This window comes from Haliaeetus albicilla, chromosome 12 (assembly GCF_947461875.1).
Source record: "Haliaeetus albicilla chromosome 12, bHalAlb1.1, whole genome shotgun sequence".
In the NCBI taxonomy this organism is placed as follows: Eukaryota; Metazoa; Chordata; class Aves; order Accipitriformes; family Accipitridae; genus Haliaeetus; species Haliaeetus albicilla.
In genome coordinates, this window is record NC_091494.1 from 41,942,593 (window position 1) to 41,962,429 (window position 19,837).

The 19,837-nt window shown below is 61.7% G+C and overlaps 2 protein-coding genes across 3 annotated transcripts in view; both read right to left on the bottom strand.

Annotated features, from left to right (window-relative positions):
- The window catches only part of SDK2 (sidekick cell adhesion molecule 2), a 51,504-nt gene that overhangs the window by 22,078 nt on the left and 9,589 nt on the right, over positions 1 to 19,837 (bottom strand). For both annotated transcript variants that reach the window (XM_069799386.1, XM_069799387.1), the window contains exon 2: positions 7,749 to 7,908. In XM_069799386.1, coding sequence (XP_069655487.1) covers positions 7,749 to 7,908 — 160 coding nt within the window. The remainder of the gene's footprint in view (positions 1 to 7,748; positions 7,909 to 19,837) is intronic.
- LOC138688221 (uncharacterized) lies at positions 12,373 to 18,944 on the bottom strand. The gene is made up of 2 exons (XM_069799385.1): positions 15,131 to 18,944; positions 12,373 to 15,030 (listed from the first exon to the last, which is right to left on the bottom strand). Exon 1 carries the CDS (start codon positions 17,952 to 17,954, stop codon positions 16,995 to 16,997), a length of 960 nt encoding a protein of 319 aa, XP_069655486.1. The 5' UTR covers positions 17,955 to 18,944; the 3' UTR covers positions 12,373 to 15,030; positions 15,131 to 16,994.

Here is a 19,837-nt window from a genome sequence, read left to right on the forward strand (position 1 = left end):
GGGAAGTGGCTTGGAGCTGTCAAAAGCGGAGGCGGCTGCCGGCAACCTGGCACCCGCTGCCCTGACCCCTGCGCTGAGTCCCGGTGGTGCGCGGCAGAGGCACGCCGGGGTCTGCCGGTGTCACTCTGCCTCGGCGCCGTGTGCGGCCGAGCCCAGCACCGCTCCGATTAGCCGGGGCTGAGCCGCCTTATCATCCCCGGCGGCTGCTCTTATCAGCCGCCAGCGCCAGCAGCTGATAAGCAGATAAAGGAAATAACCACGTCTCCATTCTCCCACAGCCCCCGAGCATCGCCCTGGTCTCCAAGCCAGACCCTGCTGCCACCAGGCCTCCCCAAGCAGTCCCCACTCCCAGGAGGGATGCAGGCGCTCCTGCTCCATCAGCCCCCAAAATAGGCTGGACCCCCCCCAACAGTGGTGCAGATGGGCGACCCTGGGGGGGGGTGAGCAGGCGCTGCAGCATCACCTTCCCCAACGGGGAGTGCTCGGAGATAAACCAGAAAGGGAATAAATAACCAAGCTCAACCCTCCTTGCCCAAAATCTAATCTCACATTAAAACATGCCGCAGGCTGTTTCGGCAAAGCTTTGTTTGTTCTTTTGATAACTGAGTGTAAATTAAACTTTCATAAGACACAAGGAGCACGTCCCCTCCGTGGCAGGGCCCCGGTGCCCACCCCCCTGGTGCAGGAGATGGTGCCGGGGACACGGGGCTCCCACCTCACCCAGTGGCACCACCGAGCCATGGTGGGCACAGTGGGACTGGCATCAAATCCACTGCTGGCATCCATCCACCCATGTGGCGTGCCAGGGATCACCCGTCCCCGCAGGATAAGGGAGGATGCCCTTTGGGAACACATCCTTGAGTGTCACAGCTGATATTTAAAAATGATCCCCAGAGGCTTTAAATAAGATATTTCAATTCCACGGAGCTGTCAGGAACTGATGTGGACACCAGGAATAATGGGCCCGCTCTCCTTGTGGTGTCCTCGTTAATAAATCACACGCACACACTGTGACTCCTAAACACACACACGCACATGGATGGATGGACGGATGGACACTCGCTGATGCCCACCTGCCCACTCAGCAGCGGAGGGTCACACACGGTCCCCACACAGACCCCCTGCGCATCCCCCTGCCACATCCTCGCTGCCACGTCCCCTCCAAACCCTCATCCCAGGAAGGGGCCAGCACAAAGCCCCCGGCGCAGCCCGCGAGCCACCCTGTGGGACCCAAACCCCCACCTTGGGGCTCACGTGCACCCACGCACGAAGCACCCACCGATGCACAGCCCCACTGCAGCGCCTTGTCCACACACACGTGGAGCCAGGACACCTCCGTGGGCACCCCCTCCCCGACGGGGACACCCCTGCAGATCCAATTAACGGGGTCTGGTCCCCGCACCACCGGAGCTGGAGGAGCTATTAAGGAGCCGAGCTTCTGCACACACCTAAGCGGCTGAAAATAGCCCAGAGAAAGGAAATCAATTACCGGGCGCAGCCTGGCCCGCAGTCATTAACCAAACACGAGCAGAGACTTTGTTCTCTGCCGCTCGGCTTCCACGGAGGCTTTTATCCAAGACTGCTCTGATTTGATTTCCTTCCCCCATCACGCCTGGCTGTAAGGGGACGGTAACCAATTTCACCCCCTCGCAGGGAGAAGCGCTGCGGGCAGGAGGAGGGGTGAAGCATGCAGCCCCAGCACCCCATGCAGATCCCCCCCCCGCAGTTTGAGCAAGCAGGAATGGCCACGAGCCACAAGCCACATGGCTGCTCCTCCGTGGCCAGCAGCTCCTGGCTCCACCGTGCCATCCAAGGAGGAGGCTCCTCCACTGGGGACCGATCCTGCCACCCGGTGCTGGCAGGCACTGCTCCAACCGGGTCGCTTTGCCCATCTGCCAGCCCAGAGGCGCGTTTCGCACCGCTCAAGCCGGGACGGAGGTCTGGCTGTCCTCCCAGCGCAGCCCTTGCTGCTGACTTTGCTGTTTCGAGAGGCTTGTTTGGTTTGTTTGTAAAGACAGAGGTTGACAGGGCATCGTCTGTGGGGAAAAGCACTTCCGAAGCGAGAACTGACCTGAGCTTCAAAAAAAAAAAAAAAAAAATGCACTGATGGAAAACAGCGGCAGTCTCCAGGCTCGGTCAGGAAGCGGCTGTGCCACGCTCAGCCCCGGGGTCAGGAGGGGCCTCCGGAGCCAGAAGCTCCATGCCGGGGGACCGGCGGGTTTGCAGAAGCAGCCGGCCGGTGGAAGGCTTTGGCACCGGATCGATCTGACAGATGGATGGGCTGCACGTCGGGAACGACAACCTCCCCATCCATCTACCCAGCAGCTCCACCGCAGCGAGGCAGGACAGGGGCGCAGCATCGCGCTCAGCCATAACCCCCCCCTCGCCGTGCAACCCTGGCGAGGCACCGGCAGCACCGACACGCCGGGCTGCACGCACCGCCTTGTTATGGTAGGGGTGCTCACGGTGCCGCGAGAGTGATGCCCCAGTCCTGGCTGATGCTCCCAGCTCGATTATTGTAGGTTGCTGAGAAGCATGGGGCTGACGCTGCCGAATTATTATTAGATTGAGGGGGTGGAGAGGGGCCAGGAAAAGCATCAGCCAAAGGATTTGATCCATCAAATTGAAAGCCAGAAGAGTGCAGAAATCTGTGGTTCTTCCAATGTCGCCCAGTAACAGCAACAGCTGGATCGGATTTTGGATATCAGCACATTGGCATGGTCCCCTTTGATTAATATTCTGTATAACGACTAATTAATTCTAGAGGGGACATGTATTTGAATAGTTACTGTGCAATAATGAAATGTCAAGCGAGCATTAAAACACACTTAGCAAAGGTTTAACGACTCCCAGCACCTGAGCCACATGTCCCAGCACCTCCACTTGCACCCATCCGCCGCGCTGGGCTCCTGCTCAGCATGTTTTTAAATAACCCCCCCTGGTACTTCATCAGCCCCTGTTAACTGTATTATTGGAACTCAGTTAGCTCCTGATTGGAAAGGGCTCTGTTTTGACACACGTGGTGGGAGCTGTCACCTCTCCGCTTGCCGAAGTGTTTTCCTTTGGTCAGGGGAATTCGGCGGGTGCCGGCAGCCCTGTAAATCGCTGCCTCAATTGGCCCTGCCAGAACAATGAGCCATTTAACAATTAATGCCCACGTATTAATCTGCCACCTTCCTGCAGAGCGGAGAGGGGAGCGAGCGCACAAGCCTCAATCCGTGTTACGGCATCCGGAGGGCTCCGGCACATCCCTCTCCAGGAGCTCGGCCACAGCTGCCGCCCAGCTCAGGTGGCATCTTTGGGTCCGAGAGCCCCCCGCCTGTCTCCTTCCCACAGCTGCCTGAACCCATGTAAGGTCCCAGCAAAGAGATCCCCTCCATCGCCTTCCCCGCCGTGTGCCTCCCGCCAGCCCCGATGCCCCCCGGGCACCGCTGCCCTGCACCCGGCAATCGCTGCCGCTTGCTCACGCCAACCCCCCCATGTCCCCCTCAAAGCCGAACGAGGCACAGAGAAAGGCAGGAGTCTTCACAGCACAAGCATCACCAGCAAAGCCCACCCCATGCTGCACATTACCGGTTCCGTGGTGCCTCACCGGCACTCCTGGGGGCTTTGCCACATACGGCAATGCCAAATACAAAGCCAGCCAGGCTGGAGCCACAGGCGGCAGAAACTCACTGCTGGGCTCCCACTCAGCCCGGCTGCAACTCCTCCAATGCTCATCAGCTCCCATTAATTATATTATTGAATGGCAATTAGCTCCCCAGGGGAGAGGGCTGTGCTTCACACCTGGGCTGGCAACAACCTGGTCCAGCCACAGCAGGGACCTGCTCCCAGCGAGCAGCCGCACAGGTTGGGGTCCCAGCAGGGAGCCAGGTGTGAACTGCCCAGTTTGCCACCAGGTCTGTGTTTTTGAGAGCATCCTGGCTCCATATTTAACATAATTTGGGGACAAAGTACGGGCATCAAACATCTGGGGTCCTCAAAAAGCCATAAAGGCTTGGCAGAGTCCCGTGTGCGCAGCATGCTGTGTTCCCTGCATCCCTGGGGGACGCACACCCCAAAACATCCCAACCCAGCAGGATGGGGTATCAAAACAGCCCCAAATCTGCCTCTCCTCGGTGAGCCCGTGCAGGGTGGCTCCTGCCAACCCTCCCCACGCATGGAAGTAGATGGGGATGGGTAGAAGGCACCATGCGCTGGAAAATCAACCCCGGGACTCAGGTGGTCTTGGCGAGGGGCCGTGGGGCTGCGCCGTGCCCGAGAAACCCAGAGGAGCACCGGGAGGCTCAGTTGTGCAAACCCGGTTTTGCTGGGGGAAGGCACGGTGAGCACAGCAGCGGCAAAGCCAGCCAGCGTCAGAGATGTAATTACACTTTCCCAGGCTCCGAGCTCCCGGCAAAGGGGATCCGGGCTCTTGGGAAGAGACAGGGGATCCTTTAGTAGCTGCTGGGCTCCTGCACCAGCTGCGGAGGGACATGGGGAGAGGAAAAAGGGCTGATTTAGTAGACAGAAGATGCATCTCTACGGATGGGAGTCTGTCCAGAGGTAATCTATGTGTAAGGTAATTTCCGAAGGCAGCAGGACTCGGTGCAACCCTTAATACGACAATCTCATGTGATAAATTACCAGACTCAACTAATCTGCATGTTAAATTTCTTGTATGAGAAATAAATATCCTCAATTCACCAGAGAAGCGCTTTCCTTCTGAGGATTTCATTAAAGACATCAAGCTGCCTGATTTGCATGTTATGATTCCTCGTACGAGAAGAAGTCAGGCTCTGGAGAGCTCGCAGGAGAGCCCGGCACCGGCGAGATTATGCACGGAAAAACAGAGCTGGCCCTGGAGAGCGCAGTGCCGGCGTGCCAGGGCACGGGAGCAGAGCGTGCAGGAAAGGCTCCACCGCCCACTCGCCTCACCGTCACCTTAACGAAGGTCACGACGGGCATCGGAGGGGATGGGGTTTTGCTGTGGGGTCCCCAGGCGCGGGAGGCAGCTGGGGTCCCATGGGATAGCTGTCTCCGTGCACCCCACGCCAGCGGCAGGCAACGGAGGCAGCAAGTGGGTGAAGGCAGGCTGGTCCTTGATCTCCCGCAGTCCCCAGGGATGCTCCTGAGCGGGGATGACTCCATGCACACACACAGCCGGGCTGGTCCCCAGTCCCTCTGTGGTCCCCGATTACACTCGATCCCCAGGGATGCTCCCGAGGGAGGACAGCTCCACATGCACATGGAGCCAAGCTGGTCCCCGATTCCCCCACGGTCCCAAGGGATGCTCCCGAGGGGTCGGCTCCAGCTGCACGCAGAGGCACTGCCTTGGCCCTCGCTGGCTCGGGGCCGGGGGTCTGCCGAGCCCACTCCCCACCTGCCCATTGCCACACGCCAACAAGTCGCTCCGGTGGCAAGCTGGCGGCTGAATCGCTGCGGGAAGGAAAGGGCGGTCGCCATGGAAACTCGCTGCCAAACTGGGAGAGTGGCTCCTTCCCTTAAAACGCAGCGTGAGCTCGTCTGACCATCAGACGAGGATGAACCCAGGTGGTTTGTGGGGAGTGCGGGGCTAAGGGGCCGAGAGCCCCAGCCCCCAGAAAAATGGGTAAAATGCACAAGGGCGATAGCAGCCGGCGGTGCTGGCGGGATGCCCTGCTGCAGGAGAGGATTTGGGGAGGAGCAGTGAGGATGCTGAGGACGGGATGCTCGCTGACACACCGTCCTAGCTGGGAACCGCGAGGTGATGCCACCAAACCCGGCCGGCTCCGTGGGGCTGCTCCCCCCCAGGACATGGCCCTGCTGCAAAGGACGATGCGTCCTGTCATGGGCATGGCCAGGGCCCAGGAAAGGTCCCTCCTGTCCCCGGAGTGGGGACATGCCAGGGGCCACATGCCAGCCCCAAGCTGGGGGGGGTGGTGGCTGCACCCCGCATCCCTCACCCATGCTGCCAATGCACCCGCAGCCATTCCCGGCCCCCGCACGGACAGGAGCATCCCTGAGCCTCCCTGGCCATAAACACCAGCCCTCCCCTCTCCAAGGATTACTCTGTTTCTAAACTCGTTAACTTTTAATTACTACCTTCCCACTGCCTGAGCAGGCTGGCTCCGTGCCACCGACATCTCTATTAAAATTCAATTTCTGCCCATCATAACTAATTTTGGTACTTCGCCTTCCTCACCGTCAGCCTTCAATTCCAGGCAAGATGTCCAAACTCTCATCTCGACACATTAAATCCCCGCGGAGACCCAGGGACAGGCAACGCACGCCGGGCAGAATGAAGCTGATGCCAGCAGGTTGCGTCCTTGCTGCCGAGAGGACGGGTTAAAGCCAGGCAGTGATTTGCATAGAGGCTGTTTGCTTCATTAGCTGCGGCTGGGTTTGTTTGGGTTTTCCCTACGTGTTTGTTTATTTTCTCGCTTCCTTCCTTAATCCTTTCTGGCTGGATGCTGGAGCCGGAGGTGGGGGCCGGGGGCTCTGGGGAAAGGGAGTCACCTTGGCACAGGGACACGGGGCTCCAGAGCTGCCGGGCATCCCAGAGCAGAGATACGAGTGGTGGCTCCTTTCCTACAGAAGGGTAAACTGAGGCACGGAGTAAAGCCAGGAGCACAGTCATGAAGGAAGCCAGGAATCCCCGTTCTGGGTTTGGAGGTGCCCCCCAGGTTCCCCGACCCCCTCCAAGGATGGGGGAGAGCCTGATGCCTTTCTCCTGCCTGGGGCGGGTGGCTCTGCCCCAGTGCTGTGCAGCTGCCCTGGAGGAGCCCCTGCATGGGCCCTGTGTCCCCCCACCCTGCTGTCACCACCTTCCTCACCATCCTATTTAAGGGTCAACGTTTTGCCTTGTTCCCACCGCAGCCAACGTGACCGCCCGACAGGCGTGAGCTGTGGGAATCGCGGGGCTCAACAGGTCTCTGAGCTTCGACACCAGGACTAGGGACAAGGGACCTGTCCCACGGGGCACCCAGCACTGCTAAAAACACCCAGCACCGAGCCTGGGGCATCGGGGACATCGCAGAGCTGCAGTCACCGGTGGCTTGGTGGGGGACAACCCCCCAAAGATTGTCCCCAAGGATGGCCACTGCTCCAGCACCCAGCATGGCACCGTGCCGGGGAGGGGACCCAGCACGGCACATGGTGCCGGAGAGGGGACGTCACTCAGCCACATTGTCTGCGTTCCTGGCATCCCGGAGCAGCCCCGCGTTGCTACAGCAACACGAAGCCTTTGGATTCAATGCCTTTAAACGGGGAACGGCTTGTCTCGGGCTGAATTATTGATTAAAACAGAGAGGATGACACACGCACACAGAAGAGACGGCGAGAGGTGCCCGGCTTGATTTAGAGGTGAGCTCCAAGCGGGCTCTGACGTGGGGGACGGCCACTCTGCGGCAGGATTAGTCGGCACATGGGGCTGGATGCCCGAACCCGGGGCGATCTCTCGTGCCGCCCTTCCCTTGCTCTTTCCCCCCCATCGGGCCGTTCTCGGGGAGCCACGAGCCGGCCGTGATCTGTGGCTGGGTGTTAATCCCGCTTGTGCAAACGCCTCCTCCCTGATGTTGACCTGCTTAAATCCACCATTTGCTCTCCAAACAGAGGCGGCAGCTCCCGGCGTGCTAACCGCTGCCTCCATGCTGCCTGCCTCCCCGGGACGGCATCCCCTCGCAGGGACACCGGCAATGCCCTCTGTGCCACGGCCATTGCCGGCAGGGACCGGCGTGCCGGGCGGGATTCGCTGTGGATGCTCGGCAGTGGCAGCGGTGGGGACTCACCGGTACTCCAGGGAGAACTTGGTCAGCTCCCGGCTGTTGTGAAGCCACTTGAACTCGAGGGGCCAGCTGCCCTCCGCCATGCACGTCAGGACCAGGCGGTTCCCCTCCAGGTGGACCTGGCTCCGCACCGGCTCCGTCTTAAAGTATGGGGAGACATCGTCTGCGGAGAGAGGAGGGAAAGGGGGTGAGAAACATGCCCGGCCCCATAGCCTGCCATCCCCATAGCCTGCCAGCCCCATGGCAGCAGGACCACTTCATCACAGGCATAACCATAAACCTGCAGCACGAGGGCAGGGGGATGCTGGTGGTCACCTCCCTGTCCCCCTGTCCCAACCAGGGCCCCCAGACCCCTCCACTGGCCATTTTCCTCCCCTGAGCCATTTCACAAGCCTATCGACAAGAGCTTAGCCCATCTAGGGTTTATCTAAGCTGCTTGCTTTGCTTTATTCCCGGCTGCCTTTGTAGCGTTTCAGAAGCACTGAGCTTTTAACTCGGGGGGCGAAGGGGGCGGAGGGGCTGGGAGCAGAGCGAGACATAAACACTTACTCCTCTCCTGTTTTATTTGCTAAGTAAAACTATAAATCGAAACACACAGCTCCATTTTCTGCTTAACAAATGGAAGCCCTTTTACTTCAAAGACACATTCATATTCCCCAGCAGCTTTCAAGTGCGCTTTCAATCACAGCTTTAGGTTTTTTCTTTGGGGTAGGGCTTCACTTTCTTGTGTGCGCGAGCTGAATTCCTGCCACGGCTCTCCGCACAGTGAGCCGGCACCAAAGCAGTGCCTGTGGGCTCAGCCTGCTCCGCTGCCCCACTGCCCTGGGGGGGGGATGTCACGAGTTTGCAGGAGCTCAGAGGCACCCAGACACCACCAGACCTGCACTGGGGGTCCCTCTCCTCTCCTCTCCTCGCTGGCAGGGCACGGCTCCTGCACACGCTGGGGCGCCCGCTTGGTGCACCCACGTGGAAATGCCCATCTGATTTACACCCGGCTGCCCTGTCCTGCCTGTCCCCGGGGCAAGCACGGTGATGCTAAATGCCAGGCAAGTCATTAGGCAGGGAAGGAGCAGCTCGTGGCTCCTTAATTCAGTCCTCCTCTTTGACCTTCAGCAGCGCTGGCTGGCACAGGCAGCTCTCACCCCGGTGCTCCTGCCCCAGGTCCGGGCTTGATCCGGGCATTAGGGCACCTCGCAAAGCAGGTGTGGAGCACCGGGGCCGAATCCTGCCGCAGCCCAGCTCTCCAGCAAGCCCCGGACGCCGCGGGGGGCAGAGGGGTGCCCGCGGGCATGACGGCAGCTCGGTGCCCCAAATGTGGGGTTTGGCACCAAGGGCAGCTGGCTGTGAGCCCGGCCCGTGGCCGTGTGGTTCCCCGGTCTGGAGAGCTCGTGGCAACCCCACGGTGGCTGAGCTGCGGCTTTTGGGATGCCCAAGGAGCGATGCACACACGTGCCGCTGGGCCTGACCGAGCCGGGCTCGTGGGAACATCCAGGGCACAAGATCTGTGCCTGTGCACGACGTGTGCCACCTCTGCACGCGTGTGCGTGGGGGTGTGCACGCATGTCCCCACCACGGCGTGGCAGGACCTTGACCTGCAATGCCGGAGCTTCGCCCACGTCGGACTGGACTGAGACCCGGCGTGTTCAGTGCACCCCCCCCCCAGCTGAGCCCAGCACCCAGCTTTTGGGAGGCGTTTGGGAGGCGTTTGGGAGGCAGGGTGCTCCTGGTGCACCTTCCCCTGGGCCCGCACGCTGTTTGCATACATCCTAATTTGATTTTAAGCAGCTAAGGCTCATCTCGCTTTGAAGCACCCGAGCCATCTGTTCTGCATTAAGGGGTGAAAAACAGCACAGAGGAGGAGAGGCGGCTCCTAATTCCACTATTGATCGTGCGATCATTATCCACCCGCGAAGGTCACGGCAGCCGCCTTGGACTGAGCGGCTCCTGTCCCCTCGCCCGCAGCCGGCTCCTCTGCTCCCCTGGGAAAGCCAAAACAGCCCAGCTGCAACAGGGGACAGCGGGGCTGGGGATCCCGAGTGCACCCCGGGCATCTCTTGTGGGGGGCGAAGGCGGCACCGAGCTCTGGATGGCTGTGCCGGAGCAGCTCCGGCTGCACGTATGGGCGACCGCGTGTGAAATCCTCGTCATCCTCCCAGCCGGCCGGTGCCTGGCAAGGACAGAGCCACCTGGGAGCCCCGCGCCCTGCCGGGGACCCCAGCCCAGCGCCGGCGATGGCAGGAGGAGCGGAGGGACCCGGGGAGGGCAACACGGCTGGTTTAGTGCCGACATCTCTGGAGAGGCCTTCGGGAACAAGACAGGCTGTTCCCGGCGTTCCCCTGCCCACCAGCTCCACGGCGGCTGCCCGCGCTGGCTCTCGCCATCAGCGCAACGTTCCGCAGCACCGAGGGGAGACGAGTGGGGGGCCCTGATGTTGAGCAGCGTGGCACCCCCTCGCACCCCAGCCCTTCCGGCAGCTCTCCCTGCCTCAGTTTCCCTCTACTCCCCGGCACGCTTGGCAGCACCCAGCATCTCAGCTCTGCTCCCGGCAAGCCGGGGGGGGAGCTCCTCTCTCCCACCATCCTGGCAGTATGACAGGCCATGGCATCACCAAATTCAGGGTGCACGGGGGTGCCCACCACCTCGTCACCCCACCGCCGAGCCGGCGTGGATGGGGGCTGCTATTGCCCCAGTCCTGGACCCAGTAGGAGGTTTCCCGGTGCATGACAGCCACGTCCCCCCAAATGAAGGGTCACTATTGCTAATTCCGCCTCTCCCCCATCTGTTGTGACTGTTTACACTCCACTTGCTAATTAGAGCCTAATTAGCTGGTGCAGGAATTCATCACTTTCCAAACACAGGCGGCAGTGAGAGGCGTCCCTGGGAACATCTGCACATCTGCCGGTGGCACGGGCCGGTGCTGAGCTCCGAGGGCCATCGGCCGGGTGCCGTGCCAGCTACGGCAGCACAGCACAGTCACCTCCATGCAGAAAGGTGCCTCCAAACCACGCCGTCCCCATCCTGCCCGCACCGGTCCCCCCAGTACCGGTGACCCTGGTGCTGAGCCCTGCCAGGGAGCAGCGCAGGGGACGCTGCCTCCAGGCTGAGCCGCTCCAGCCGAGCTGCCGGCGGTGATGGACGGGATGAACGGGATGCCAAGAGCTGGCAAGAGGGAAGGGGGACAGGAACAGGGATGAGCGCAGCTCTCTCCCTCCACTGCGGATGACATTTTAATGCCAGGGCCTCACAAGGCACTAATCCTGCCTAATGGGATCACAATCTTTGCCCCTGCACTTTATTTACATAAGGGTTGCCGGGAGCTGGGTCTGAGCCCAGTGCATTAGTGCCGGGGAGGGGTGCGGATGTAGGGCAGGGAGCCCCGGTCTCGTCGCAAGAGCAGTAATGGATCCTAATTCCTGGGCGTAATGGGAGAGCTGGGAACTAAGCCCCCCTCTCCCCAGCTTCAAATCCCTCTTGATGGGAAGGGACGGGGAGTTTTAAGCCCGGAGGAATCCTGGAGTGCCTGCCAAGGGCAGGGCTCTGCCGGGCAGCTGCTGGTGGGGGTGGGAAGGAGGGTGCGATTCCCCCTGTGGGATCGAGATGGGGATGGGGGCACAAGGCGTGACTCCACAGGTCCCCCCCTGGCCACCCACGAAGAACCAGCAGCTTGTGGGACACCCGGGTCCTTCTCCCATCTTTGCTGTGGATGCCTCGCACGAGCACCGGCAGGCGCGGGTCCCCCTCCTGCCCGGCACGGTGACCCCTGGGACAACGCGGTCCCCCTCCCTGCTCGGGCTCAGCCCTCCTTCAGCTCGGGGTCACCACCCCGCCGCCCCTTAGGGACAGGGGGTGACACGCAGCCGCTCCCCTCCCCAGCTCGCTATTTGGAAGCTGATCAGCCCAGGACCCGTTCCTGCTAATTGACATGAATCAGGGTAAGAAACGGCGCGATGCACCAGGCAGCCCCAACCGAGCCGATGCTCACCAGCACTGGTGGGATGCCCTGAATCCAGCCCGTGGGCTCCAAGCACCCGACAGAACCCCACCAACAGCGAGTACCGGTACCCAGCACCGTGCCTGCCACCTCGGCCACCCAGTGCCAACACCTGCCTCAGAGAAAATAACACGTTCACCTCCCTCCCTTCCCACCAGCCCCTCTCTGGTCTGGCCAGGATGCGGCCGGTGCAAAGGGGCAGCCCTGGGAAGGGAATGCTCCGCTGTCTGCACCCCACCCCGACCATGGGAGGGGGGACAGAGCTGTGTCCCTGGTCCCCCAAGCTTTGCAGGGCTCCCCCATCCCTCCCTGGGCATCACTGCCCAGAAAGCAGGATGGCAGCCCTCCGGGAGCCCTGGCACAGCCACTGAGCAGCCCCACGCTCCCGCTCCGGCCCCCCTGTGCCCCCCCCAGCACGGAGAGATGGAGCTAAATCTCTTCTGCATCAGACTATCACTGGCGCTCCGCAGCACGAAGAGATTAAAAAACAATAAAGAGAAAGCGAAACCCTCTGCTATAATTACCAGCCTTTAGCCGCCAGCGGAGGCAGGGAGGGAGGGAGGGAAGGAAAAAGGGGGAAAAAGAAACAGAGAAGAAGCAATCCACTAAAATTTTAATAGGAACCACTGCATTTAATTTAACGACACATTTTTTCAATTACCAGAATAATTGTTTTATTCATAAAACGAGTTTCAATAAGAGGGTAATTTTCCTTTGTTTTTATTATTCATTTGTGTAACATATTCGCAGCGCAGTTCCCCGGCGCCGCAGCAGCCGCTCCGCATCTGGGGGGCGGGGGGGGGGCAGGGAGGGCCCTGCACCAGCACGGCAGGGAAGGGGTTAACATCACCAGGGTACCCCCATAACCCCCAGACACAGCACCCATGGGGAACCACCTGAGCACCCAGGTGGGGTCAGAGCCCTGGTTGGGTGCGATGAGAGATCACCCCGGGGGAACCCATCCTGGCCATGGCACGCTGTCCCTGGGGACAAACCACGTCCCCTCCGTGGCCACCCCGGCTGGGTGACCCTGTGCCCAGGGACGGGTGAAGGCCTGGGACCGTGCCACTGCCCGAGGAGCCGTCTCTTGGCTAAGTTACGTTTTCTGCTTGTCGGACGGCAGCGTGCGGTTGGGAGGCATCAATTTTTCAGTGGATGTTGGTAAAGTCATCGGGCTGATTAAATGGCACGTGTCCCCGCGGGTACGGAGGGCATGGCCCCGCCGCGGGGATGGGAACCGCTGTAACGTCCCGGCACGGTCCCCGTTGTCCCCACCACGGTTCCCTCCCGGGGAGGTGACAGGGACCACGCAGGGTGGGTGGCTGGCAGGTGCTGGGGGATTAGCAGCGCTCTCCACCGCTGCCGGAGCCATTAGTATTCCTGAGATGAGGCTTCATCCCCTTAATAAAAAGCAAACACAGAATCGAAATGCCGAACGCTCCGGGCACCTGGGGAGCTATGGAGCACAATGTGCTGCTGAGCAGGGACCCAGGCGTCCGGCGGGGGGGGGGGGGGACGACCCAGGCATCCAGGTGGTGCCAAGGACAAAGCCAAGCACGGGGTCGAGATGCCGCAGGCATCTTCGCTGAGCCCCGTTTGCCCTCCTCCCAGCACCTGAGCAGGCACGAAGCAACCCGAGTCGCTGCCCCCCGAGCACAGGCCCCCCCAAACTCGCCGCACATGTGGCCCCCGCTTGCCAGCACCCATTTGCTCCGCTGGCAGCCCCCAGCCACGCCAGCCTCATCTGGCACAGAAGGGCCAGCGCTGAAGCCGTGCCCCAGTGCCCACACGCACGCTCCGGCAGAATGCGTCCCCTTCAATTCATCGTCTCTCCCACAGTGACTCAATGCCGGGTTCAAATTTAGGGGAGGGATGGCAGAGAAAGCACCAAACCCAGCCGCATGGCGATGGAGAAGCACTGGCAGGAGGGGGGATCACGGCACCCACGCAGCACCGCTCACCTGCGGGGACATCGGAGCCCCGAGCGTGGCCATGCCATGACACCCCCACCAGCACGGGGCTCTCGGCAGAACCCAGCTTTCATCTCACCGCCTGGCAAACGCGGGTTTGTCAGCAAAACCTACCAGCAAAGGGTTTCGGTGCCCGGCGGCAGCGTGCCGAGGCGCCGTGCCAAAGCGCCTTTGCTCCTCTCTAATCTGCCCGGCTCATGCGAACGCCCTGGCGAAGCGTGGCGGCGGCGTGGCCGTGCGTGGCGGGAGGGAGGCACAGCACAGCGCGGCACGGCGTTCGGCTCGGCTCGCTCAAACCGGGGATGAAAGGCAGCGTTGCCGCGCTGGATGCAATGGGGGAAGATGCCCTTCGTGTGGCACCGGCCCCGCTTTGCTGGGACCCCCAGTCCCTCCACACCCCCCAAAGCGTCACGGCCACGAGCTGCAGCACAGGGACACAGTTGGGGGTTGAGGGACTCCCCGCTTGCACCAGGACCGGGGGGCCCTGGGGGTGTGGGTGTCCCCACGTCTCCTGGTACAACCCGGGGGGCTCCAGCCCCGGCCGCACGCTGCAGCCTCCCTGGGGCTTGCACAGGGCTGGCAGCAGGGCAGGATGGCTCCATCCTCCCCAACCCATCGCCCACCAAAGCCAATATCCATCCCAGCATCCGTCCTTGGTCCGGATCCCAGTGGAAAGGCTTGGCCCAGGAGCACAGGATCAGCCACAAGGGACACCCCAGCCGTCCCTTGTTCCCCCCAAGCTGGGCGGGTGGCCACAGGGTGGCCTCGGTCCCCACTGGCACACGGAGCGGGGCAACCGCACATAATCCTGCCCAGCACAGGATCCGGCACAATCCTGCCCATCTCAGCCCCACGGATCAGTCAGGCCACGCCGTGGACCCATGGTCTGTCTTTTATTGTGCTTTTTTTACTTTTTACTAAGAAAAAAACTTATAACTGCAGACGATCTGTCTTTTCATGTGTGTTTTTTACTTTTTACTAAGAAAAAGACTTATAATTGCAGATGTGTCCATTAATCGTCACAACTTACTTTATTCCCTTCCTTCCCTGCTTTTCCCCTCCCTCCCCTTCTCCCCCCACTGGGACCAAGAGCTTTAAAACTCTCCTTCTGGCTATTAATCAAAAGCAACCTCTCTGCTATCATGAGCGTACTTGCCATAAATTAATAGGGGCCTTCTTAATCAAATCTTATCTCCTCTCCGAGCACCCGGCACATGATGCTGGGGTTGGTATCCCAATCCGCCTGGCCGTGAAATGCAATTTCCAATACTCCAGTGGACTCGGCAGCTCTGCTCAGTCTCCTCCTCCCTGCCTGTGCCTGTACCTGTGCCGGCCTGGCAGCACGGCCGAGAGAGGAGAGGGTTTCAGCACACTAACCGCGGAGGTGGCTCCCAAAAGACACGCTCCATTTCTCCGCCATTTACTGTGTTTATCCACAGCTCCTGCAGACAGCACTCGCCTTCCTGTATTATTTAGAGGGTGCAGCCTGAGCCAGGGGGTTCAGTGCTCGCCGGCGGCAGGAGGCTGTGAACAGAGCAACCGTGGGAAATCCTCCTGCCCAAGCTGGGGGCACGGCAAGGCAGTAGGGCCAGAGCACAGCTTCTCGGAGGGTCAGCCAAGAGCCCCTGGACCTGCAAGCTCATGGTGCTTCACTCGCCATGGCACGCTAGAGAACACCATCCCTCCGGTCCCCGCAGCACAGCCCCCCATCCCTGTCCCCCCAGGTTTCCCTTCTCCCCATCCACACGGTGCCTTCTCACCGCACACCCTTTCCCAAGGGCAGCTGCAACCCCAGCGTGACGGCAAGGACCCACGTGTCCCAGGCGATGCCACCCCAGGGCAGCCCTTGCCCCACGCACATCACCATCCATCCCGGCTGCAGCTCCGATCCGTCCCTGGGCAGACCTCAACCCCAGACCTCCCCTCCAACCCTGTCTGAGCTGCAGCAGTTCCCCAGTCCCGTGGGGTTCCCAGGCAGCAAACGTTGAGCTGGGACAGAGGGGGACCTGAAAACAGTGCCCTACAGCTGCTGCTTCGCCACGCTGGGGCTGCTAATTACAGACCTCTCCGTTGCCACTCAGAAAATCCTGTGCCGGTTGTGATTTTCCTGCTTGAGGGAGGCAGCCCTGCCTCCCTGATGGTCTGAGACAGGCATGGGGGCCTTCGGCTTGGTCCCTCCTGCAGCTCCATAGTCCAAGCCAAGCCCCGAGCGGCGGGGAGACGATGGGGGCTGCAGCCGGGAGCCACACCAAAAAGGAGCTGCTTCTCATAAAGCGATCGCAGAACAGAGCTAAGAGAGTTTTTAACCGAGGCAGCACAACCTGGAGAGCCTCCCTCACTCGGCCCCAATCACACTGAGATCACAGGAATAAAACCATCTTTGTTCCAGGGAAGAGAGGCCACGGCCCTGAGCCATCGGCAGGTCGAAGCAGGGCTCCGCTGCCTGCGTTCAGAGGACACGGGAGCATCTCGCAGCGGCCACATCCCTCCGGCAGCAAACCCCAAATGCCATGCCCATCCTGCCCAGGACCGGGCACCAGGGCAGCCCTCAGAAAAAGAGCCGGAGCAGGATGGTGCAGCCGAGAGGCTCCCCGGCTGCACGGACACCCGGTGCCCTCCAGCCATCTGCTGCCGGCACGCACCCTGCAATGACCTTGCTGCCGAAACGCATCCGTCTCTGCTCCGATGCCTCACGCCAAGCCCATCAGACTGCTCACGGCACGGGGAGCTGCTGCTCTGCCACGGCAAAGGGGCACGGGCAGCGGGAGGGCTGCCAACCAAGGGCACGCTGCTCCGTGGGCTTGGGCGATGGAGAGACACGGCTGGAGCCGGGCACCTTTTCATCTCCATCCAACCCTCCGCGTTTTCGTGCGATTGCTTTAGCAATTTCCTCGCGGAGGAAAAAGGTCGTCTGGGTGGTGGGGGAGCCCTCAGGACATGGAGCCACAGCCCAGCAAGGGTGCAAGGACATGTGCATGTCACCCACACCGCAGGAGGGGTCCGGCAAAGGAGGGGAGCCGGACCCAGCGCTGCCACCCCAGCAAGGAGCTGGGCTGGACCTGGTAGAGCCCACGGCTCTGGCACTGCTGCCCCACTCCCCTGCGCCTCCCTCGGAGGAGATGTGGGGTTTCTTACATGCCGTAAGCTGATTGCAGAGGTGTGTTAACTGGATTAGGTGGGAGGCTGAGAGAGACGCAGACCTGGAAGAGCTGCTCAGCGGAGCACAGCTCCTGTCCGTGTGACACCGGCAGGATTTACAGAGCCGTTTTTTAAACTGATTTTCTTCCCTTAAGCCTTTGGAAAGGTGAAGCTACGGGAGGGACATGGGCTCTGCCACCTCCTCGTCCGCTGCAAAAGTCCTGCAGGGCCCTGGCATAGGCTGGCAGGGGGGTCACGTCCCCACATCGGTCCCCGCAGCCACCCCTGCCCTCGGTGCTGGCAGCGAGATGGGCAGGGTGACATCACAAAACCTCGGGCAGCACCAGCCCGGCTGGGCACCCGCAGCACCTCGGGGAACAGCACAGTGACCCCGAGCCCCCACACGGCCCCATCAGCACCCACCCACCCACAGAGATAATCCCCGTGGGCAGCAGGCACTAGCTCGGGGCTCTCGGTGACAGCCCTGTGGCTAATGCAAGCTGACCGCTGTAGGGCACAGCCGGGGGGGGGGGCGAGGGCCACGGCCTCAGCACCCCCCTCCCCAGCTGCACCCAGCCCAGGGAGCTGCCCAAATCCCCCCGCCCAGACCCAGCCCGGGGCAAAGGAGACGCCGACGGGGACCACAGCAATCCCGGGATGCAGGAGCAGCCCAGCAAACAATGTCCCCTGCACGGCACTGGTGTCACCTGCAAACTGCACAGCGGTTTTGCCGGTGTCACGCTTCATCCATCTCCACCGGAGCTCTGCCACGGTGCTTCCCAGCCTCAAGGGCAGGGGGAAGAGGCAGCGGGTGCAATTTCCAGGGCCAGCGGCGTTCACCAAAGCCCAGGCAGAGACCAGGAGCCCCCAAACCCAGCCAAGGTGGTCCCGGCACAGTACATAGCCGGATCTGCTGTGGCACAGCCAGCACGAGCCAGGATCCAGCCCCTCGCACCAATGGCTCCGAGCGGGGTTGGCGCTGCCCGCCAGGGCGATGGCATCCCGCAGGACAGACAGATGGATAGACGGACGCCCTCCTCCCGCGCTGCCCCCCGCCAGGCCGGCGGGACACCCCAACCATGCTGCCGTCTCCCCTTCCTCCTCCCACATCTGTCTCCAGGCCCATACTTATTTATTTATTTGTTAATTAACTGCCGTTTCCATAACAAATGCTCCAGCTTCTCCCAGCCTCCAACAGCCCTGGGGCTGGATTGTTAACTAGGATTTTAATTTGTTAATTAAAAGCAGGATGGCTCCATAACAAGCTCCTCTTCTGCAGCCGGGCTCTCAGAGGGCTCAGCGGGCCATCGGCTGAGCCGGCAGCCTCGCCATGCCCAGCCGAACCCTCGCACAGGGATGGGGAATACGGGGAGGGGTGAGCACGGCTCCCCCAGGACAAGGGGTGTTTGGAAAAGGGACATCGAGCTCGGCAGCACCGCGGTGCCTGCTCAGGACCTCCCTTCTCCCAACAGCGGTGCTGGAGATGGCACCACCTCCCTTTGTGGTTTCATCCCGGCGATCCCTTCCCCAAACACCACGCAACCCCCAGCACACATCCCCGGCCATCGGAGGGTCCAAACCTGGCGACCGACCCCCCCGCTGCGGCAGAGCCGGAGCTGTGCCAGCATCATCCCCTCTCAGCTCCCACGCTTCTGCCCAAGGACCGCAGCCCGGGGCAGCCCTCAGCACCCAGCCCCTGTGGCACTGAGCACCCAGCCCGGGTGCACCCCGATGCAGACGTGGGCCAGGTAAGGCTGGAGATGCTCCTGGAGCCAAGGGAGAGACGTCAGCCCTGGCTGGGGAACAGCGTCTCATTCAGCCCCGTGGCGAGGCCATGGCTGGGAACAGAGCGGGGCTGTGTGCCTGCCAGTCCCTGCCTGCCTTCGCACACCCAGCCCCTCTGCCCGCCCGCCCCGGCAGCGCCAGCTGGAAAAAATAACATTTCCCCTCGCGGGAAACCCCGAACAGACGCACACACGGCACCGTTGTGTGTTCCCAGCCCGCGAGCCCCAAGGGGGGCCGACAAACAGAGCTTTGTGCTCTGAAGCACCGCGTGGCCCCCATGGACCCCCACGCCTGGCCCTGAGCACACAGACCCCGCGAGCCTGGCCCCAAACCTGGCCCCAAAGGCACAGACCCCAGCACAGAGCTCCAAACCCAAGCCCAAACGCACGGAGCTGCGGGGAGCTGCAAGGGACCCGCAGCAAAGGGGCCATGCAGGGATGCTCCTGGGGGGGGACAGGAGCTCCCCCAGCCCAGGGGCACATCCCCAGCTCTTGCCCTGCTGCGGGTGGCATAGCTGGACATCACCGTGGGCTGCAGCGAGCCTTTCCCCCTGCCGAGCACATCCCCACGCAGGGCACAGCCCCGTCCCCAGCCAGGGATGTTCAACAAGCTCCAGGCTCCAGCTGAAACTCCTTCCCCAGCAAACTCCTTCCGATGCCACAAATCCTCCCGACCCTGCGATTACGCAGCTCCGCCGTATCTGGGTCACTGCTGTGAGTCACGGACACCCGGAGAGTGACTCAATGCAATTAGAAGGGCCAGATCCTGCGGCTGATTTCCCCAGGAGAGACTCCAAAATGGTGAGGAGGGGAAGGACGGACAGACATCACCTCCAGACCCCCCAACAGCCACCAGCCAGACATTCTGGGGTAGGAGAGAGGGTGAACACGGATCCCCCTCCCTGCAACCTTGGAGGGGTGGAGGGGCCCTTCCCAGCCCCATTCCCAAAGGCTTCGCAGCCAGGACCGGAGCTTCCCCACGAGGGTTTGGCAGGAATGGGCTCCACACCCAACTGCCAAGCAAGGCGGGGGTCCCGACAGCCCTGGTCCCCAACCCCAGGGTGGTCCCAGCACTGGGTGGGATGGATGGTACACGAGCCCAGTGCAGCGCAGCACAGCTCGGGGCTGGATTTGGCCCCATGGGACATATCAAGTGTATCCTCCAGGTATTCCTGGAAGGCAACCACAGCCCTGGGCTGCGGTGGCTCC